The following is a 22,179-nucleotide window of genomic DNA, read 5'->3' as shown; positions in this document are numbered from 1 at the left end:
TGACTCACTTAAAACCTAAAGGAAAGATGCTAGGCATGCCGTTAGAGGTGTGATTGAGGTGGGGAGGAATATTCCCCCAATTTTTATTGCGATAACAATTATTTAAATGGACACATTGCATCTGAAGAAAAGAAGGATCACTGTCTGTGTCTGCCAAGCTAAACCAAGCGGTTTTATGAGATCAGAATACCTCTTTGGCTGCTGCTTTAGTCCTCCAGAGAGCCTGGGGAGTTCTTGAATGGAGACAGTTCATAGTCCTTCCAGCACAGCATGACTGAGATCTGTTGAGATCTGCTGGAAGGGGAAAGCACATAGAGCGTAAAGGCACCGTGTACGTAATCCGGTTTGAAAGGGGTTTACTGTTGTGCTTTTTTGATATGCTTATGAATAGACGTAAATTGCAAATGCGTCTCGTACAGCGTGTCCCCACACATAGAGGTTTTCCAGCAGACTGTCTTCCTCATGTTCCTGTAGGCAGTAGATGAGCTAGAGGAACAGTTTGCAAATGAACTCCAGCAGCTGAAATCTGCAGCAGAAGAGAAGCATCATAAGGTAAAAGATGGTCCCTTTGAATGTAAATTAGGTTTTTCCCCACACTGTCACCAAAGGTGGCCAGGGAGGGTGGCATTAATATTTTTTTTCCACTTCCTAAATGTGGTTCTGGTCTGGCTCAGCACTTGGATGTGCTCCAAGTAGAGGGTGGTGAGACTGCACACTCTGGTCTTTGCCATGCTGCTTGCTCTCTGTAGGAGGGCACTGAATGGATCTTGTCAGAAGGGTGACAGGTCTCTGTGGGTGGCTTTCATGGCAGGTCATTTCCAGCCTGCAAACCCAGATAGCAGAGGCGCAGAGGAGCGAGGAGGCTCAGCTGCGTGAAGACTTGCAGAGAGCGGAACAGAAAGTGCAGCAAAAAGCATTTCGAGTGACAGAATATGAACATGAGGCAAGTATTCATCTTGGATTGCTGAAGGTTCTTTACCCTCTCTTCCTTGGATGCATGGTGGGGTCTGAGAGGCCACATTCCCTGCCCAGGGATGACGGTGACGCCTTAGGGGAAAGGATATCTCTGCAGCATCTTGCCTCACCAGGGTGCTTGCTTTGTGCTACCCAGGCCACAGCCTGACCCCACTTGCAAGGTGCTCTGAACTTCAGTCCTTTGGCTCGTGTGGGAGGTTGCCCTCTTGGGAGGCTGCTGTAGTTCAGAGAAACATCTTCCTGTGTCATCCCTGCAGCTCAGTGAGCTTATGAGAGAGAAACGGCAGGAAGTGGAAAAAGACCATGAGAGGAAAATGGAGAGGATGAGAGAGGAGCACCGGGAGGTCCTAGCACGGATTCAGGATCAGTATGAGGAGGAGGTACTGCCAGGGGAGAGTAGTGGACGCGGGAGGTGACTGTAGTGGCTCACTCAGTTGGGCTGTACCTGGACTGGCACCGCTGCTTGCCAGACCTGCCTATCTCAGCCGCTCCTAGAACTGGAAATCAACTTTCTTCCAGGAGAACTGGGCATTGTTGCCGTGATGTAAAGTGCATTTAGCCTGGGGTTATTAGGATAACCTGTCAAAACATTCTCTGTGCAGGCAACTTCCACATGCACTTGTGGACTTCTGCATGAGAGAAGATTTGTTCGGGTTTTTTGGGTGCCTGTTTTGGAGAGTCTTTGTCTCTGGCTTTTTGGCTACACAGTCAACAGTGTGTGACAAAACCTTAGTTTCATGAGTTGTTTCTTCTTCCTTGGGACATTCCCTTAACGATGTCATCCCTGTAAGCAAGAGGTTTTAATCTGCTGAATTTGGTGTTTGCTCAGGAGCTGCTGTGTGATGGGCTGGCTTTCCGGAGGGTGTCCCCTGTGTGTTCATGTTGGGTAGCTGGAGAACCCTGTGCTTCACTCGGATGTTTTTCTTGTTTGTATTTTGCAACAAACAGGAGAGAAAGCAAAGAGCAGAGCTGCTTGAAGGCCTGCGGAGTGAGATGGTGCGTCTCCGACAGCTTCATGAAGCAGAGTTGAAAGCTCTGCGGGCGGAGCTGGATGAGCGGCTTACTGCATTGCAGAACAGGCACAGGGAGAAGGTGAGGAGCACGCTTTGCCTAGCTGGTCGTTGTGATTTGGCTGCTTGGGGATGGCCTGGGTAGTGTGACACCTCAGTGCACCTGCCACCCTCTACAGCCCAGGGTGACACAAGCAGCAGGTCACACTTTCCCAGTTTCTGTTCCTCCCGGTGGCAGAGCACTGCCTGGAGAGTGAGGAACTTGTGCCATTCTCTCCTTAACTCAGCATCTCTATGCAGGAAAGAAAACTCCAGGACTCGGAAAATGAGCTTGAAATGCGCACAAAGAACATCAAAGCCAGATCAGCGCAGCTCCTTAGTCAGGTGAGAGAGCCCTGCTGGGCTCGCAGAGGTTTGCTAACCTGTGCCGCTCGTCTGGCTGCTTCCTCGTGGGGGAATTGTGAGAAGTGCTCAGCCAGGGCTTTTGCTGCCACCCAAGTTACAGGTGAAACTTCCACCACAAGTCAGAGCAGGGCAAAGCGTTCCTAGTGATGCAGCCTCATGACTGACGTTTGCAGCATAAGTCAGTGCTCTGGGTTTGCTGAGTGCATTGGGAGACAGTAAGTGGCTGTAAGACTGGTAGAGGGATCATAAAAGCCTTTCAAGGTGGCATGTCCTGCTCCACATCACTTCGGAATTTAGTCAGTCCCTTCCTGATTTACCTCCTCCCTGCTGCTGTGAAAAGGGAATGAGTGCTTCTGGATCTTGGGCAGCAGTGGGAGAGGGAAGCACTCCAAATGCTCCTGTGGAGCTGGCAAAAAAGGCTGGCTGATGCTCTTGCCTGCCAGATCTCTGAAGCCCTGGCCTGTGCCAAAGGCTGTAGATAACCTTGCTTCTGTCAGCATTTCCTTTCCAAGCAGCACTGGAGTGAGGAAATAAAAAGGGGGAGAAGTGCTGGAGGCAGCCAGAGGCTTCACAAAAGCAAGATCTTGCAGAAATGGCCATGTGCCTCGAATGCTCTTGCAGCTGAGCAGCAAGGGGTGTTCTTCCCATGGGAATGCAAATATTCCCAGCTTCTCACTTGAAGTCAAGTAAAGGCAGGGGAACTTTTGTGTGAGGGAAGGGGAATAAAGCAAAACTGACAACAATCCTCAGGTATTTTGCAATTTTCCTGAGACATAGGCCTGACCTTTGTACTTCAAGTGCCGACGAGCGTCAGCAGTCACCTCACTCTGACACTCACGTACTTTCTCATCTGTGTATAGGAGGAGTCTCTGAGAAAGAAAAGGCAGCAGCTGCTGGATGAAGACAGACGGATTAAGCTGGAAAGAGATGTATGTATGTCTTAGCTCTGGAGAGGTGCTGCACCGCATTTCTTTTTGGGGTGAGAGCAGCGTGGTGGAACTATGGCTTTAAAAAAGCAAACTGTTGTTTCTAAACTGGGAGCCTGAGAATCCCTCCCTGCCTCAGCCTGGAGGGCCATCCTGCTGGGAGTTTGATTAGCTCTGAGCTGTTTCCCAAAAAGAAGAGACAGTCTTGTCCTTCCAGGACTGGTGTGTGGTGTGTACATTTGTAGCTCTGGGATCTCCCGTGAACTGTGCAGGCAGCAAGCTCTTGCATGTTGTCTGCCTTTAATTTTGGCATTGGAGAAATTACAGTGAGGGATTTGTTTGTTTTCTTCTAGGAAGCTGCTTTAGTTTCTCAGCTGCGCCTAGAGGAGAACAGGAAGGAGCACACCAACCTCCTTGAGTCCATTCAGCAACGGCGTAGGTCTCTTGAAGAGCTCCAGGACCAGAAAGTCGAGCTGGAGGCCCGGGTGGACTTGTTGCGGACCCAAAGCCAGAGGCTGCAGAAGCACGTCAGGTGTGTGTGTGAGAAATTTATTCTAATAAGAGAAAAATCTTCTCTATGCCCCGAACAGAAACCTCTCTAACCTAACCAGGACCTCTCCCCTACTTCTGAGTTTCTTGTATGTTGGGCCATATTCCTTCAGAATCCTAGCGGTGGTTTTACTGCATGTCAGGGGCGTGAAGATCCTGGGGTCTGTTTCCAGATCTATTAATACCTTCCTGTGTAAATTTGTCCCTTTGCCTCTGCTTGTCAGGTTCATGTTTGTCCTCTCCACATCTGTCTTGTGGGGTTAATAAGATGCTTTGAGAGGGGCGCTGAAATGCCGAGGAAACATTTTCCTAAGAGAGCTGAGCTTCTGGGGCAGGTTGTGAAGCAATGTTTCCCTGCCCAGCCAGGGGTGATGTTTGACATCGCGCCACAGACCTGACACTGGTGTCATCTTGCGCATCTGTGGCCCTTTCCCTCCTGGAAACTGGAGGTCACTTTGGACACTGCAGACAGATTACTGGGCTAAGTGGACCTGCAGTCTCCTCAAGTGCTGCCACTGTTGCCTTTTCCTGTGGCAGTGAGCTGGAGGCAGCTGTCAGGAGCAAAGAGGAGACTTTGAAAGAGCTGGAGGCAGAGGAAGGTGTGGAATGTCCAAGAAGGAAAGCTGAGCTCCACGTTGAAGACCTGAGAGAAACTATTCAAGCTGTGAGTAAAGCAGAGCGTAAAGGTGTTTGCCTTGTGAGACCTGAGGCTGTAACTCCCTTGGAAATCCCAGCCTGTTTCTTCTGTATGAGCTCATTTAAGTTGCAGTGATGCATTTTTTTGTTGCCAGAAGACATCAGTAATATTTGTCAATTTCTGTCTGTTGTGACTGGGGGGAAAAGGAGTGTGGGACACTTGAGTGCCCTTGAGAGTCAAATGCAGGACTTGAGTCAGGGATTGAAATGTCTTTGTTACTTTTCAAAAGTCACGTAACAAACATCCATGGCACTGGTTTTGGATCTGGGCAATACTATAGTGATGCCATTCCCAATTTTTGCTCCTAATTAGATTTTTATGGGGTCCTGGGATTCTGTTTCCTACACATATTTCTTAGTTTTTGAAATGTTTCGACTCCTCAGCACTCGTCCAGAGAGCCTGCTTCCCCACCCAGTCAGAGCCACAAGGACAGTGACATCCAATTGGATCAGTGAGTATCTGTATGCCAGCTGCTTCTGGAAAATGTTTTTGCTTCAGTTTTACAAGCAAATGGTTTTGCTTGGGCTTACACACATGGCACTGACAATTCGTTTTGGGGAGGGCGCTGCATGAGGCTTGTAGGATGGCATAGTCAGCGCAGAGAGCCAGGAGCATGTCTGTCTCTTTGGTGTAGTGTCAGGAGCTACATCTCCGCAGAAGGAATCTCCATCAGGAATGCCAAGGAGTTCCTGGTGCGCCAGACCCGCTCAGTGAGGAAGAGGCACACGGCACTGAAAGCTGCAAAGCAGCAGTGGCGCCAAGATATGCAGAAAGCACAGGAGGTGGTGCAGGATCCCGACAGCTCGCAGCTCCTGGAGGGCATGCGCAAGAACCTGGAAGAGGTGAGGCCCTGGGCGCTGCCTGTGTTCTCCTCGGGCAGGGTGGCTGCACAAATGCTCCGAAGCCCTGGGACCTGTTCCTGGCTCTGCAGCTGCAGTGAGAGGCAGTTGCGGGTGCTCAGTCCTCCTGAGAATCAGATCTTGCACATCTGTTATGATAGCTCTGCAGTGTTTGTCCCTGCTTGTGCCTTTCTCATCAAAACACAAGGGTCAGAGTCCTTCCCCTCCCGGGCTGGCTGTAGGTTACTTCAGGAAGGCCAGGAGGGCTGTTCAGGAACGCAGTGCAAATGCAGCGACTGAGGAACAGGCTTAATGAGACCCTGACTTAGGCTTTGGATCACGGTGATGTTACTGCACATCAGACGAGTGGCCGAAAGTGTCTGTGTGTGCATGCGTAGCCCACAGCTAACGGAGTGTTACACGGCAGAATAGTTCCAGCTCTGTTTTGCTGTGTGCGCTTTGGACTAGGAAGGCTCTACAAAGCAGGCACTGTAGTGCAGCCAGCACCCAGTACCTTGCTAGATTGCAGGAACTTGTTGGAGCTCTTGGGACCTCAGGAGAAAGTATTTGGTAGGGGAAGAGGGATTCCTGTGCCATGCAAATCCCATAGCATTTTCTCCTCCTAGTAAAGGAAGTGACAGGTATCCATCCCGTCAGTGGTTACAAGTTTATGGTTGTAGCTTTACAATTTCCAAGCTCTCCTCTTGCTTGGAAAGGGATTCTCGAGTACTTGTCAGCTCTGCTGGTATGCCAACCAAGGACAGGGAAGGTCGTAATTTCTGTCACTGGTTATAGAGAGCATTCATGTTTTCAGAACCAAAACCGTTGACCCTGCTGGATGCAGGGTTTGGAAGTAAAACCTCCTATTCCTTGGGGTGAGCTTGCTTTGAGCCGTGTGCTCTGCCCTCTGTATGCTGCACTTCCCACGCTCTCAGAGACTTGGGAGCAATTTTACACCAGCAGCATGATTTTCTGTGCTGAGGAGAAGTGAGGTAATGAAAGTCACCCTAACCACTAACACAGATTATTTCCTGTCATTGTTGTTTAATTTTCCTCCTTGGCTTGGCTGTTGATCCACCGCAGGAGGCAAAGCAGTTGGACAAGATGAAGTCAGCTATGCGGAAAGGACAGGTGCTGCTGAAGAAGAAAGAAGAGAAACTAAGCCAGCTGGAGTCCTCACTGCTGGAGGAGGTAACCACTGGCATTGCTATTGCTGGGCCTGCCCAGCCGCACTCCCATCCTGCCCAGAATGGTTAGATGTCTTATTAGCTGTCTGCATCTTGGTCAAGATGGCAAATAGTGTGCTTTCCCTCTGCTGGTGACATCTTGATTCACTGTTAAGCAGGTGCTTGCAGAGTGAATGCAGAAAGCAGCCTGAAAAAGCCACAGGATTTGAGCCTAGAGAAAACAAGGGCAAGTCACCTCGTGTGAGCTGGGATCGAATCTGCTTTCCTTATCAAGAATCAGCTTTGCCTGTGACCATGTGTCCTTAGGCAGGGCAGCAGCAGATGCAAGAGCATGAGCCCTTTGATGGTCAAGCACTTGTCCTTGGTGCAAAGAGGGAACTGAGCCCATGCATGAGTTTTGAGGCTTATTTCAAGCACAAAACACTTTGACTTCTGCCTAGAATGGCCCGTTCACCTGGCTGTTGGATTTGGCCCCTAGTACGTGCATGTGCTTCTTCCAGAGACCAAGCAGTCTCTTGACTTTGAGATCTTGCTGTCAGGGACTGAAGAGGAGTCTGCCTTCACTTGGCCTATGCCTGACTGTGCAGTCTAGCCTGTGTAGACTAGCTGTGGCCAGTATTCCCGTAGCTTTTATGTGTCAGAGGCAACAGAGTAAGTTTTACTTGTGTTGTTTTCCTCCTTTTGACCAGATTTCGGATGAAGATACGCTGAAGAGTGCTGCATGCAAGAAAATGGTGACTTTTGATCTCAGCAACTCTGAGGACACAAACAGCACATCCAGTATAAATCTACATCAGCCAAAATGTGAGTGCCTGACTGGCTCGATCTGCTGTGCCCACCATATAATGCTTTAGTTCTGGCTTTCCCTCTTGCCTCTCCTGTATGCCTTCTGTTCTCACTTGTGCTCATTAGCATCTAAGGGAGGTCTGCTATCCATGGCTGGGACTGCTCTGTATATAACATTTGGTTTGAAGAACTTATTTCCTGCCTGTAGTGGCAGGTAAGAGGGATGGAATCTGTGTGTGAACGTACCTTTTAAATCTCTACCTTTGTTTTTTGGGTGGATTGTAAAATCTGGCTTCAGCTCTTCTCTCTCTGCTGTTGCAGAGCATTATTGCTCTTTTGCGCATGTCCGGGCTTCCTCTTCCTCACATCTGTGGCAGGAGAAGCTGCTGCCATGCATTCCCTCTTGTCTGCTGCTTGTGCTTTTTTGTTTGCCTTCAGTTGTGACAACTGGAGTTGTGCAGGTGGGAAGAAGGGCTCCCCATGAACAGCCAGGAAGGCAGGAGGGTTGTGTTGCTTGCAGAAAGGCTGGCAAGGCTGCAGCTTAAAGAAAACTTAGAAGGCTTCCCTATGGCAACAGATGGACAAGCTGTCTAGCCTGGGGTCGTATATCTGACCCTGACCAGTAAAAAATCTGTAGGCACACATGAAACGTAAGGGTATTCACTCACCGTCAGCACAGTCGTATTGGTCCTACCTCCAGTCTGGCTGGTGGCCTAGAGAGCTTTGCTTTTGGTGAGCAGGTGGAGCGCTACCGGTCCGTTCTGCCTCCTGCTCAGATGTGTGTGGTGAGACTGTTGAAGGGAAGCATGATTTCCTGTGCCGGGGCCTTGCCCGAGAGGCAGGGTGCCGTCCTGGGGGTTTTGGCATGAGCAGGGCAGCTCTTGAAGGGCCTTGCTGTTCGCGGGGGAATCGCTGTTACGTTAATGGCTGTGTGGTACAGGATACGGTAGGACTCGGAGGGACGGAGTGGGAGATGAAACACGTGCTCATGCATATTTGGACTTGTCCTGCAGGCACCATTCTTGCAGCACTGGAGGATTGTCCTTGCTGTTATGGTTCTCCTCCACTTTGTGCCCAAGCAGCCTCAAAGGCACAAATCCTCCTTGTCCATCTGTATCTCCTCTGGCTGCAAAGCTGTGGCTTTGCCTCTGTATCCCACTTGGCCTAGTCTGATCAGACTCAGCTCGGAGTGTAAGACACAGTGGAAAGTGGGTCTCCCGCCAGGGATGCAGTGTCTCCCTTGCCTTCCCAGTGATCCCTTTTTTCCCCTCTCTCTTCTGCCAGTTGATCTGAGAACAGATTTATGGCCTGTCCCCCAGCTGGACAAGATCCAGTACTTGAAAGATTCTCTGCAGCGTATCACTAGTGAACTGAATGGGGTCCTTGGCTTCTTGGGCTCTCTGAACAATCACCAGTCTCCACTCTTCACCTCAACGCCCTCCAACGATGTCCCTCTTTCTACATATGCCTCCTTGGCAGGGCTGCAGGCACGTGGCTCCTTGGTGCCCCCTGCCAGGGCATCTCTGGTGGACCAGTGGGCCTGGAGCACTGGGCTGAGCTCTAGTCACTCTTCCGCAGCTGAACAGTCAGTGGACAGCATCCTGGTAGAGAAATGGCACAAGTATTTCCCAGGTAAGTCTCTTGTCCATAATCCCATCTGCTTGCTTGCCTACAACTTCTGATTGCACAGCCTTGCAAGTTCTGGCCATCTCACCATTCCCATGCCAGTAAGGCCAGATCCACTGATAGGAAGGGTGTTAATGAGATAAGTAAGGAGAGCCTCATTCCAGGAGGTGCAGCATATGGCTGATCTTGTTCATCTCTCTTCTGGAGCGGTTCAGCCTTTAATAGACACCCAAGAAAGCAGTTGTTACTAACGAAGGGAGCAAAAACGGAGCTTCACCGGAAGCCTCCTGTGAATGGCAGATAGGGCTCACCATGTCTGTTTCCTTATCACCACCGTGACCTCGGCTGGTGGCTCGGCTTGTAGGGATGGTGTGTCCATAGTATGAGAAAGCAAATGCACCCAGAGGTAAAGGCTATTGATTTTTTGTGGGCCTGTATTTAATAACTGTTTTCCAGGTGGATTCCCGTTGCTCAGTGGAAATTCCAAGCCTCTGGACAACAAGCTGGGCTACGTGCCTGCAGAGTAAGGGTCTTGTTCCTTGTTGTTGTTTCATTGTGCTGCTTTTATTTCTCTGGAATGATTTATAGCTCACATATCATATAACAAGTAGATAACAAAATCATAAGCTACACAGTAAGTAGACAGGTTAGATATTATTATTCACTGCCACGCTCTCAGCACTGCCTTGTAGCTTCTACAGTAAAGCTGCCGTCATAGTTGCACTGGTAACCACGATACCAGGACCAGGGTTCAAGGGTCCTGGCGTTGGGCCACGCTGGCTCTGCTGTGCTGGGCAATGCTGCGCGGCTGGGTGGAGTGGAGGCAGCCACCTGACCCTTTCCAATGTACTGATGAAAAGGACAGCAGCCTGATAGCGGGTGGCTGCTGCAGCTTTCATCTATGTCGTGGCTGGACAAAGGACTTTGAGCTAAGGGGAGGTTGCTTTTTGTGAAACCGTGGCTCTTGTAGCAGCCCATCACTTTCTTTCTCATCTCCTGGGATCGTGTGTGCCGAGACCGCTCTTTTCCCACTTGTGCCATTTCTTTCTCGTGTGCAACAGTGAGCAAATACGGCTGTTCCAGCACTCCCAGTTCCAGAACCATGGGTCGGAGAAGATGAGTATTCAAGGAATGATTGAGACCAACAAGAAATGGCTAGAAGACTTCAAGAAGGATTCCAAAGTGTATCCTTTGCCTGGGTCTGGTCTCTAACTGCACTTCAGATTCCTGCAGCAGGTAGGAGGAGACAGCGGGAGGCGAGTGAATTGAATTAAATCATTGAACAGCAATTGCAAAGCCTTAGCTTCTATTTTAGTACGTGGTTCTGCAAAGGAATACAGTGTGCAGCAGCTAGAGCGTGAGTGATCCATTTGCTCTTCTTTGAGCTGTACTTGACTGGGAATGTCTCTTTCCTTTCCCTGGATGTGCTGTGATGCTCTTCAGTGCCACAGAGTGCAGCGTGGAGGAGGCAACAGGGAAGCAGGGGGCCAGGTCTTGTAGGCCTGCTTTTGGTGCCGTTGGTACAGCCCCGGCCACATCGGGGACTTTGCTGGGGGCAGTCCCTGCTAAGCAGCCCAGGTGAGGGAGCAGTGTCTTGGTGAGGTTGCCCGGAGTCGTGTGGACCTGGCATGGGGGTGGCCATGTGGCTGGGCAGGGGGGGCTGGAACTCTGTTTTGAGGCACGTCGTCGCGTGCGGTTGGATGAAATGAGTGAGGCCTCTCGGTGCTGTTAGCGGGAACGTTTCCAGGCCTGTGTTGTAACAGCATTATGCTGGGGCTGTCAGTATCTCCTCTGCAGTGTACACTGATATTAGCAGCGAATCCCTTGGGCCTCCAATAGCGCGTGCTGTCCTGAGCACGGTGCTCCTTTGAATTCCCTAATCCCCCTTTAATTCCATTTGACTTGGATGCAGCAGGCTAAATAACATCACGTGTGCTTGAGGCTGGCTCCCTGCCCCTCAGTACCTGTCCTGTCTGCGCTTGTGCATGCTAATTCCTCATGTAAGCCCGGCTTTTCCTTCACCCAGCTGCCAGACCTCTCTTCCCAGGCACACAGAAGCCCCCTGCCAGCAGCCCCAGCCTACTTCAGCTGGGACTGGATGAAAACAGACAAATTAAGGTGTATCGTTACTAAAAGGTGGGGCTCTGCTCCGGAGAGATGGCGGTGGGGGCCCTTGTGGTCTCCCTAATGGTACATTGGCTTTCAGTGGTGCCCAGCCATCTCTGCTGTGTCTTTGTGCTGTGCCCTTGAAATAAAGTCTCTTTACGAGAGAGTGGAGGAAGGAGGAAGTGAACTTCCCAGGTGGATTCTTCTAATCCTGTGATGTGTCCAAATATGCTTTATAGACTGTTTAATCCAGTGGTGAAATATCAGGGCTTCAATAAATCAACAGTTCCCTCATTAGTATTCTAGCGATCGTGAGCCAGAGCTGTGAATCATGGAGGACTTTGAGTAACTGGTCAAGGGGGAGGATGTGAATCCAGCTGAGACTCTGCTAGAGGAAATGTGTCAGGAAATGAGCCCACACTGATGCCCAGCAAATGCTTAATTGCAGGTGGGCCAAGTCATCTGGCCTCAGGCAGGTGTGTGAGCAGGGGGGATAGGGATGGAGAAATGGCTGTGCAGTCTGAGGACTGCATCGGGGAATGGCAGATTCCAACTCTCCGGAAACGTACCTCTTGTTTGGGGTGGAAGCAAGAGGAGCTAAAGCAGCGGAGGCTTTTCACAGCAGATGTGGAAAAGCGCTCCCTGCTTCCTCTTTCTGCCAGAGCCACGCAGCATAGCCGTGCCGCGGGACCCTTCTGTGTTACAAATGTGCTGATGGCAGCGCGGAGCAGGGATGGCAGGAGAGCGTGGGGCGGTGTCTGCTGGTGCGGGCGCTGTTAAGGAACTCAGCCTAGTGTGAATGTTGAGACAAAGCCCCAGCTGTGTCCTTCCATGCCCTGGGGAGAGGCATCCGGAGCAGAGCTCCGATCAGCAGCTGGGGTCTCCTTCCCTGCAGCAGGGCCAGGGAGGCAGCCGGGAGCCCTTGGTGCCCAGCCTGGAGCCTGGCAGCAGCTCCGCTGGGCTCCTGGGAGAGCAGGTCTCACGAGAGCGTGAAACGGGCTCTGCGTGGCTGGAAACCTGGCCGAGGTGTTGGGATGCTCTCAGACCTCAGCTGCGAGATGGTGGTTCGTTGCTTTGCTCACCGGGTGGCTGCAGTGGCATTCCTCCAAAGTGGCCGTCTCCAGAACACGTCACCATCCTGCTGGGATGCGTGGAGCTGGGAGGGGGCAGATGGTGCTGCTCTAACCAACAGGGAGAAGTCAGGCTAGGCTTTCATACTGCTGAGTGGGAAATGTGGTATTTGGTTGTCTTTGTCAGTATTTCCTCCAAGCTGACTTCAAATATTTAATGCTTTAAAAAATGCTGAACCACTTGCCATTTTGTCTGATGAAGAAGTCTGCATTTCAAGGGATCCCATCTGTGAGAAATCATCTTCAAAGCCGTTCTCCTTAGAGATGGCTGATGCAGGGAGGCTGGTAAAGCGGCAGCTCCGCACCCTTTCATGCTGTTTGTGTTCCTCACTGTGGCTAATGATGTGCAGTGGAGTAAAGCAGAACCCCCTCCTGCTTTGCGTCCTGGGTGTTGTGTGCTGGCACAACGCCGCAACAACTCACGCTGTGAGCGTGGCAGGCAAATGTTTACATGCAAATAGAAATATATTTTTGATGAATGTCATTTTAAAACACTTAAGAATGTTTGTGTATACATATGTATATATATGTTGCTGATTTTCTTAAAAATTTTGTAATTACTTTGGCCAGTAGACAGCCTCATCCTCTGGTCAGGTCCGTGTTCTCCCACCTTCTGGTTGCTAACCAAGTACAGGGTAGTCTTTCTGCCGTAGAGAACAAACATCCCACTGGTGTCCTTGCTGAGGAAACCCTAGCTAGCTCTTACCAGCTCCGGCCCGATGGGGAGACCTCAGATGCCCGCAGGGAACGGTGCCTGCCCAGAGGAGCCCCTTGACAGGAAGGGATGCAAAACGCAGGTTTCCCATCTGTCAGGTCACACCGATCCCTGCCTGTAGGCATTTTGCTTTTAGTTTCCTGGCTACTGGTGGGATATGTGGCAGTCCTTTCAGGTGGAGGGACCCTATGGTTCTGGCTTTCTGTAGCGTGGGGATGCTCAGCCTGGTGGGTGCTGTGCCCAAAGCCACATGGCTGAGTCCGGTCCATGTCTTTGGAGAAGCTTGTGTTAGCAGTGTATTAGCTATTTTCACAGCAATAACTTGGTTTGAAATGTTCCTTTTTCCTGTTAAAACCTGTGATAGCAGCTGTATCTGGTTTTGTACACAAATTAAATCAACGTGAGCCTGTTTTGTATGATGGTGATGTTTGTGGCTCTGTTTTTTTCTTGTTGATATGTTCCGTTGTAGCCCTAGATATCCAGCTTGTACTTACTGTTCACATCTTCCCCTCACTTGTCTCTGGGCTGCTTCATGTTTTGTCATCTCAAGGTCATTTCTGGCAATTTCCAAGACCACTTCAGCTTGCTGTGGCTTTATTGCCATTATTCTATTAAGTATCTCGCCAGGGTAGCAAATGCAGGGGCAGATAGAAAGCTGAAAAACCAAAACTACAAAAGCAATTCTTCATGGGGCTTTCAGCCAGCAGGACTGCTTTTCATGGGCTCCTATCCTGCCCTTTTCATAAAACTGTCATCCAGCCTCGTTAAAACGGTGGTCTCGCTCCGGAACTTTATGTCAAGGCTGGCGGGCAGGCTGTGTGCAGGAACGGTCCAAGGCTGCTCGCCTGGGCGCCTGGGGAGGGGCTGCCTGCAGCGTGGGTGAAGGTGCTGGGGTCTCTGTCTGGAGCAGGTGGGGAGTTCTCCCTGGGACACGGGGAGGGGAACAGGGCTTTGTTCTGGAACGGCTCTCCGGCAGCTGGGGATGTATTAAAATTGGCTAACTCTGCAGATTGGCTGTTGCTGTTGATTCTCCGTTCATTTCGGAGCAGCCGGGAATTTTCCCCCAAGTGGTGTTAGGCGCCGCTGCTGTGGCAGCGTGCTTCTGGAGTCCCGCCGGCGGGATCGCTGGGTAATGCTCTCGCCAGAAATTAGGGAGGATTGCTGATGTGCTGCTCTCTTCCCGTGACTTGTTCCTTTCCCCTTTTTGCCTCCTTCCAGCAGCCCTGGGACACCCGTAGCAGCCCTTCCCAGCTGTGTATGTTTGCTCCTTTGGGATTTTACCCTTTTACAGTAGTCTCTCATGAAAGACACCGCTTGTCCCGCGTCTCCAAGCACTGCAGCAAAGGCTGCCTCCAGCCAAATGGGGCATTTGCCACGCTGGCTGGGGACTCTCCAGTGCCAAGAGCCTGCAGATGTGTACCACGGCCAGTGGCAGCAGTGATGGGGAGAGGGGAGGCTCAACACCTGCCCTTAGTTTTCCAGCTGATTCTTCTGCACAGTGCGTTGCTCACTGGAAATCCTAGGTTCAGGTGGGTGCGGGGACCCTGGGTGATCATAATGTGATTTGAGCTACTGGTACAACAGAAAAGCCGAACATGGTTGGAGGATGCGTGAGGCACGTGGGCACGTGCAGGGTGCCACCGTGCACAGTTGTGGTCTGCCTGCGGAGCGGGGGCTGGGAGGGAAGGAGTGCGATTGCTGCTGTACGTGCTGGGGAGAGGAAGGCTGTTGGAGCTGGAGGACCGATGAGGCACGGCAAGAACAATACGTGGATCATCAGCTGGTCGTGCAGAAATGGAGGCTGATGGTTAGAGGCCCATCCTTGAAAAGAAAACGCAAACCACCACCAAATCTTGAATCACTCCAGTTCTTGCTGCGCGTGGTCTGTGTTGGCGTGTCTTTGCCCACTGGAGAGCTGCAATAAGAACTGTTGGAGGAGGTCTCAGACAGCAACGCACCCTGTCCAGGTCGGCGCTTTTGGGGACAGGTCCCATACCCCACTCTTAAGTCAGCCGCTGTGCCAAGAGCACACAGTGGCTCTGAGAAATTCAAAGTCCCATCTGAACTGTAGGTGCCTTCTGGGTGTGGGAGGCTTTGCTGTAATCCTGCTGAGAATCGGGCCCGAGCAGAGGAGGTCTGCGCTGGCTGATGGCTCTGAGCTGTGGGGTGCATGCATGCGTGTGGGCGCACGGCCTGCGTGTGTACATAGAGAAGAGGATTTGCTTTTCCTGGAATACCAGTACTGTAGATGTTGGAGGAACTGAGCCTTTAGGAGAGCAAAAGGACAGTGGACGATTACTTTGCCAAGATGAACATGGGCCTTAAGCTCATTAAGGGGCTTGGCCTCTGCCTGCCGAAGAAGGGAGCTTTCAGTCCCTGGTTATTTGGAGACCGCTGTGCGTTACTGCCAGAGCTTTGTCTTCCCGAGACGGAGGGAGCCCCTCGGACACCCCAGCCATGCTGGCGACCCTGATGACAGCACTGTTCTTTGTGGTGAGAGCATTTGGACAGGTGAGTCTGCGCTGGCCTGGCAGCAGGTGGGGTTTAATGCTTTCCATTTTATTTCTAGGTGTGGGTTATCTTATTAAGGAAAGTGAGAGTAGTGGGGAACGCGGGCTTGGCATGTGGGCTGGGGATGCTCCGGCTCCAGCATGGCTGTGCCATGAACCCCTGCAGTGGTGTGCAGCTCGGTGGGTCAGCGCATCCTCAGCAAGTTGCCCGTGGCGTTGACTTGGGAGCATGTTTGAGTTTTTGTCACCGTCGCAGCAGCCAGTGTATCGGCAGCTGTGTAGAGTGCGGTTCCCTGTTGTGGCTGTGCATGCAGGAAGAAAGTGCAGGTGCTTGGGCTTCCCAGTCTGGCAAGCAAATGCTGCAAATGGGCATATCGAGTCCTGGAGCGCTGTGGGAAGCCCCCACCCTCCCCGTCTAGGGCTGTTCTCTGCTGGGGGAAGTGGAAATGTCTGCTGGGGGCCCATGGGCCGCATCCCCAGCCTGGCTGACTCTGAGGACAGGCAGTAGTTCCTGGTCCTGCTGACCATGCCTCCAGCTGCCGCAGCCCCTTCCCCAGGGTGGGTGCCCAGGGGTCCCACAGCGCTGCGCAGCAGCGTGCCTTGGCCCCGCTGCCTGACGTGGGATGCAGCGGCAGGGAGTGACTGTCCCAGCATCAAGGCGCTGAGCCCTGCCTCCTGCCTCTCCTGCAGTCTCCAGACCAGCTCCTGCCCTCTGCAGTTTTCTGTCCCCAGAAATAATACCTCGGGGCAGGGAGAGGAGGCTGAGGTCTCTGCTTGCCCTGGTGGGAACGGTCTTCTGTGCCTCCTGCAACCAGGCCACGCTGCACAGGGGGTCTGGGCCACCCATACTTCATGCAGAGCCACGTGGCCTTGGCGCTACCCCCCGAGCTCTGCAGCCCCACCACCTCCTGACAGAATCGCTTAGCAGTGCAGTGCTGAGCATCACCGTGGCTGTGCTCACCAGTGATGCACGTGGAGGAGCAGCAGCTCTTCTGCTTCTCTCCTTTCCCCTTGCCTGTTACCAACCCTTTCTGTGTCCAGCTCGGGACCAGCCTGTTCCGTGAAGAGCCCCTGCCGTACCTGGTGTACCAGCCCCTGCCCTGGCAGATCCAGTGTGTGACACAGAGCCGCCGCACCAGCCGGGACAGCGAGGTGAGGGCCGGCTGCTTCGCCCGCAGTCAGCCAAGGCACCCGCCTGGGGGGCGGCAGCGCCTGGTGCAGAAGGAGCAGCAGGCATCTGCTAACCCAACAGGCTGCTCGGAGCAGAAGGCTTGGGCAAGGGGGAGAGATTTTTCTCTTTCCCTTGAAAGAGAGAAAGTAGGGTAATGCCAGGAGGCAGGACAAGCCTGAATTTCTGTACAAATAGCTTTCCCACATTTCCCAGCTTATTTTTAGGAATGAAAATATCCTCTAGCAGACCTGGCATCCCAGGTGCTGCGGTTTCGTGGTGTAGAGACTGGAGTCGAGGAAACGAACCCAGCAAGCGTGGTTCTGTGCTGATTTGAAATGCAGATCTGGCGAGGCTGGCCTGTGCCAATGTACGTCCTAGGGTGCTACCAGCACAGCTCGCAGATCCGAGTTCTGACACAAAGCTCTCTTCTGCTTCTCCTTGGATGACTTTTGACAAATGCAGATTAATTAAGCAGTGCTCTGTAGTGCTCTTTAAGGGAACAACAGTGTGTTTGCAAGTTTCCCAAAGGGAACGGCTTGTGGAAAGCTTGGTGAGGCTCACCCTGTCCCTTTCAGAGCTTCGCAGGTGCCCCAAAAGGGACTGTTATCGCTGCCTCTGCCTGAGCTGTAACTAACTCTGTTGCATTTTTGTTCTCTACCTTTCTAGAGAGGCAGAAGCTCTCGGCACAACAGCATCTACTCAATTTCTGGAGAGAAAGGTGAGTACAGAGCAGGCAGGGAGACAGCAGTGCCCAAGTAGTAGGGGAAACTTATGGTTGTGACCATGGGATGCAAGAGAAGAGCAGGCATTGCAGTACCTGCACCCTTCTTGGCCTCTTTCCTCTTCCAAAATAGCCCTTACTAAAGTCACAGAGACAGATTTTTGGGAAGTCAGCTTTGTGGGAGGGAAGCCCTCTCGGACAGCTCTCTCCAGCCTATGGCTTGCTGGCTGTAGTGTGTGTTCAGTCAGTCCTCTTCCCTGTGGAGGGCACGTGGCTATGGACAGGCTGGTGAGATGTTTGTTAAAACCTACAGTACTGGCTGAATTTACAACAGTGTGTGTGTGCGCAAATCCTGCCTCCTTCATGCCATGAAACCTGCCCCACTGAAGCACATGGGTCAGTGTCCCCCAGAGCTGCCCCTCTTCCTCTTCTCCTTGGACTGGCAAAACCACCCCGAATTCTCCCCCCTTTCCTCCTCCTCCTCCTTGCTCTTGTCTCTGAGACTCTCCCCCTTTGCTGAAGTCAAGCACTTAGCAAAGAGGATTTGGAGCACTTCTATTCTCAGAGCAGCTGGGGTGGCAATCAGATAAAGGCAGGTGGAACGATGCTCTGGCAGCGTGGGGCTGGGCAGGGTGCTGAGCTCGGCCGTTCTCCCACAGCAGATGGGCCACTTTAGCCAGCCTGGTCGCTGTTTTGGGGGGTCTCGCTGCCCTGTGAGTGGGTGAAGGTCCCCAGGGCAGCCTGGGGTGACAGCGGCGCTTGCCTTGGCGCAGCGGTGGGGTGCCACTGATGGGCTCCTTCAGCAGCTGCGTTTCTTGCAGAGCTCCTGGCAGCCCACAGGGCGAGGGGCTCCCTCCTGCAAACATACACAGGTGCACGAGCCGGTGGCTCCCCAGCCTCTTAGATGGTGGGCAGGATTCACAGCTGACAATGTATCTTGTTAAGCAGGGCAGGGGGGAGCCGATTCCCAAGGAGGACTCCTTTTATTTATCTTCTTACTTTGCGATTTCTTTTAGGATGTGAATAAAAATGGGTTCAGGTGACAGTGGTGAGTTTATACAGCGGCATCTGGCACCAGGATTTCTGATGGCTGCTCGGGGGGTGCTTAGCAGTGACACGCCGGCTTAAAGGAGCACTGCTGAGCGCCTTTGATTCAATTCCTGTTGAATTTCACAATACTTCCCTAATGTCACATTAAGCATGAGGTGGGGAGGGCTCCCATTTGTCAGTGTGAGAGCTTTATTGCTGTACAGTGCCAGGCTTTTTTTTCTAATCTTATTTGTGTGTGTGGAAGTAAGTGAGCATCATACTCGGTGATTAAACGTGGGGAAGCTGAGGTCTTTGGGGAGTAAAGCTGTGTAAATAGAGGGCTTAGCGCTGCCAGGGAGGCTGGGCTTTTCTTTGCCTCCTGTTCCCTGCTCCATATCCTTCTGCTCTGGAGATGCTCCCTGGGAGCTGGTGGCGTGGTGGTTTCGTGCTGTGGACTCTCCAGCCTCTTTCACCTCCATAGCGGAGGGCAGCCCTCCTGTCCGTGGGTGCTCTGCGGAGAGCCGGGGTCTGAGGAGGCCAGTCTGACCCTGGGGGAGGAGGTGTGTGTGATGCCAGAGCCCTGCCCTGCTCAGTGGAGCCTGTTCAGGGCCCCTGGCACCACTGGTGCTCACTGCAATGCTCTGTTGTCACCCCAGGCAGCGTGACCCCTGATGCCATCAGCCAGAGCAAGTTCTTAAGCGATCCTTCCGAGAAGGCGGCCGTCACCATCCAGACCCACTTCAGGAGATACCAGCAGCAGAAGCAGGAGAAGAAGTAGATGTGTCAGCCACCTGTGCCCTGTACCGTCCCTCCTTTTTATCTGTTCTGTACCCCAGAGGGATTTGCGGCCGTGGTGACCGTGAACCTGCTCCCTGTAGCTTCTGGTGCGTGCACAGCTGTAGATGCTCTGCTGTTTGTGTTGCTCGCTGCTCAGGGTGAGATCTCTTTCCTGGTCAGTCCTTCCCCAGACAGCATTGCCTTGTGGGGCAGGGTACAGCTGGCAAGGGGACCTCAGCATCCAGGGAGTGACGCAGCGTTGACAAGCCTGTCCTTGGCAGCAGCAGCCAGGGCTGTGTAGTTTAAGACCCATCAGCTGTGTCGGTGGGAGTGGGCCCCCCACTGCTGGTAGCAGCTGTGGCTGCCCAGTTGCTGCCCAGGTGGGGCTTGTTTTGCCCAGCAATAACCCTCCCCTGTGCCTCCACCTCCACTCTGCTGCTGGAGCCGGGGTGGAACAACTGTCTTTGTCCCCTGCTCCAGGCAGCTGGCTCGCGGAGCTGCCGAGCACGGTGCCCCGGAGCTGGCCCGGGGCAGGAGCTGAGCCAAGCTGTGTGCTGACCATGAGCTGATCTTATTTTTCTTGGGGAGAACTGCCTGGGATGCCCCGGTTTCGGAGCAGGGATGGGGTGGGACTTGGTCTCCTGTGGCTGCATGTGCTGAGGCTGAACCCGCTCTCTGCCGAGTGGGGCTCCTTCCTGAGACAGCCCTCTGCTACCTCTGGCACTTGGGTTAGCAAAAAACCCAACCCCCTGTCCTGGTCTTGTGGTCCAGCAAAGCCCGACAGAGCCCTATTCCCGGCCTGGCAGGGACAGGACCCTGGGATTGTCCTGGGTTTTAACGCCCGTTTCCGAGCGCTGGCTTTTGGAGGGTGCAGAGTTGAGAGGGAGTATGAAAGCGCCGATCTGTGGACCGGCAGAGAAGCAGGAGGGCTGCTGTGGGCAGGGGGGTGTGCGGTGCCGGTGGGGAGGGTGCTGTGTGCTGTCCCACGGTGGCCGCTCTGTGGGATGGAGCGGGGCACGGCGGAGCTGCTGGCTGCCATCGGCGCTGCTCTGAGCGTGGTCTCCGCTGCCGCCTTGCTGGGTCTGATGCTGGGCTTTCCATGTGGAGCTCCTGGGCTGAGCCCCTGAGCCCTTTCTGTCCTCTTTGGCCACAAATATCTGCAGCCCTTCTCCCAAGGGCTCCATCCCCAGCTGCCCCTGCTGATCTTCAGCTTCTCAGCGCTGGTGTTCTGTGTCTGGCTTCTGCTCGTGCTCAGTTACTGCCTCCTGGTTGCGGTTGGCATCTCCGGCTGCTCGTCGCTTTCTGGAGGCGCGTCTGGAGAGCAGGGCTGGTGGTGGTGTGGTCTGTCACTGTGGTGGTGCCAGCTGCCAGGCTCTGCTGCGGGCAGCCAGAGCTGGCTGTGCCAGGAGCTGCGTGTGTGGCATGTAACGTGGTGTCTGGGGGTTTGCTGGAGCGCTGTGCAAGGCAGCTGGTAAAGCTGGTAAACCCAAACTAGCTCTCTGCCTTCAATGGGAAATGGTCAACACACTCACACGCACCCACCCCCGCCAAGCTCAAAAATCCAGAGTTTGGTTAGTGTGGCTTGTCCTTCGGCTCCCGGTTTGTTACTGTGTGCAGCAATGTTGGGAGAGCCGCTGCTGCTGCAAGGGCAGGGGGCTCGCTGGGAGCAGGGGGTGCTGGGGTCTTACGGTTGGGTGCTGGAAATTTGGACTGTGTTAAATGATGCGAGGCCAGGGTTTGGAACTGCTGGGGAAGGGAGGGTGAAGAATTCTTGCTAAGATGTAGAAGGAAATCCGTACTAGCCAATTACAATAAAGAGGTATTAATCTGTGGTAATCTGTTCTTCTTCTTATCTTGCTAATCCACTTACTCTCATGGCTGAGAACACGCTTGCCTTTTCTTGCCTCTTCTATTTAAAGTCTGGGATTGGCATTTCAGTGGTGCTGCATGGCTGCCGAGCTGTGACATTGCTCTGAGATGGGGGTAGGCACTTGGCTGTCTTTAAAACCTGTACCACGTAAAGCTTTTGAAGTCTAATGTGCACTGAGCTGTTCTGGAAATCATTGGAAAAACACTTGAGGTGCTAGTTTGCTTGGCAGCACTTTCCACTGATGTTGGGGAAAGACAGAGGGGCAGGAGGGGTTTCACTCAAAGGCGAACGTTAACCTGCGTGAGACAGAGCTGATTTCTGGATGAGGTGACATGGGCTGCAATGTGCAGGCGCTGCTGTGGGGAGCCACAGATCCCCCGGGGTGGTGAGGGGGTTGCAGCCCAGCGAGGGGCCCGGGATGCTGTGGATGATGCGAAAGGCTGAGCTGCTGCTGCCCGTCCCCCAGCCTCTCTGGCCCCTCAGCATCTTCCCTGGATGACTTGCATTAAAGGTGAGCCAAGCCAGCGCTGTGTGGTTCCGAGGGACCCGGTCAGAGCTGCGCAGCGTGATCTTCAGTGTTCAGTTGCCTTTGCTCATGTTCCGTCTACAAAAGCCGTACAAAATCCATGCGCTCCTTGCATGCTAAATTGGAAACTTACCATTTTTTTTTTTCTCCAAAAAGCTGTTACAATTGAGTGAGTAAGAAATGTCATGCGTAGAAGTAAATGCTATTCAGAACAGATCTTTGGTTTGTTTCTTAAAGCTGAATCCCAAACCAAACGCAGCATGCATGCTGCAGCAGCAGCCTAGCCCTATTTCATGCATGGAGTTGGAGGCTGGCTGATTCCTCTTGACTTGAATTCTCAGCACATCAAAACCAGAGGCTCCGGATGCAGGGCAGTAACCCAGATCCTCATTCCAAGTGTGGGGGAAATGGCTGGCAGAGGCAGAGCAGCACAAGCAGCAGTTCAGGCAGAGGAATTGCAACGTCCTAGAAGGGGAACCAAACCCTATCTATAAACTGTCTGTCCCCAAGGAAAGCTTTACAGGGAAGTAAGGTGTTGATACGGGGTTTGGTGCAAAATCACAAGTGGGAAATATTAGCACTGGCGTTGTGGCATCGGGCACGGTCCCTGATGCCTTCCCACCA

At 52.8% G+C, this 22,179-nt stretch overlaps 1 protein-coding gene across 11 annotated transcripts in view; it reads left to right on the top strand.

Annotated features, from left to right (window-relative positions):
- CEP164 (centrosomal protein 164) overlaps positions 1-11,415 on the top strand; it is a 40,190-nt gene extending 28,775 nt beyond the window's left edge. For all 11 annotated transcript variants that reach the window (XM_055728580.1, XM_055728579.1, XM_055728578.1 and 8 more), the window contains 16 exons: positions 475-552; positions 812-943; positions 1,233-1,355; positions 1,924-2,067; positions 2,286-2,369; positions 3,251-3,319; positions 3,670-3,848; positions 4,403-4,529; positions 4,946-5,013; positions 5,197-5,404; positions 6,485-6,592; positions 7,278-7,392; positions 8,659-9,006; positions 9,457-9,523; positions 10,062-10,184; positions 11,034-11,415. In XM_055728580.1, coding sequence (XP_055584555.1) covers positions 475-552; positions 812-943; positions 1,233-1,355; positions 1,924-2,067; positions 2,286-2,369; positions 3,251-3,319; positions 3,670-3,848; positions 4,403-4,529; positions 4,946-5,013; positions 5,197-5,404; positions 6,485-6,592; positions 7,278-7,392; positions 8,659-9,006; positions 9,457-9,523; positions 10,062-10,184; positions 11,034-11,133 — 2,073 coding nt within the window. In that variant the 3' untranslated portion in view covers positions 11,134-11,415. The remainder of the gene's footprint in view (positions 1-474; positions 553-811; positions 944-1,232; positions 1,356-1,923; positions 2,068-2,285; positions 2,370-3,250; positions 3,320-3,669; positions 3,849-4,402; positions 4,530-4,945; positions 5,014-5,196; positions 5,405-6,484; positions 6,593-7,277; positions 7,393-8,658; positions 9,007-9,456; positions 9,524-10,061; positions 10,185-11,033) is intronic.
- Positions 11,416-22,179: the final 10,764 nt, after the last annotated feature.

The sequence above is a fragment of the Falco cherrug genome, chromosome 17 (genome assembly GCF_023634085.1).
Source record: "Falco cherrug isolate bFalChe1 chromosome 17, bFalChe1.pri, whole genome shotgun sequence".
NCBI lineage: Eukaryota > Metazoa > Chordata > Aves > Falconiformes > Falconidae > Falco > Falco cherrug.
This window is presented reverse-complemented; position numbering and strand designations above follow the sequence as displayed.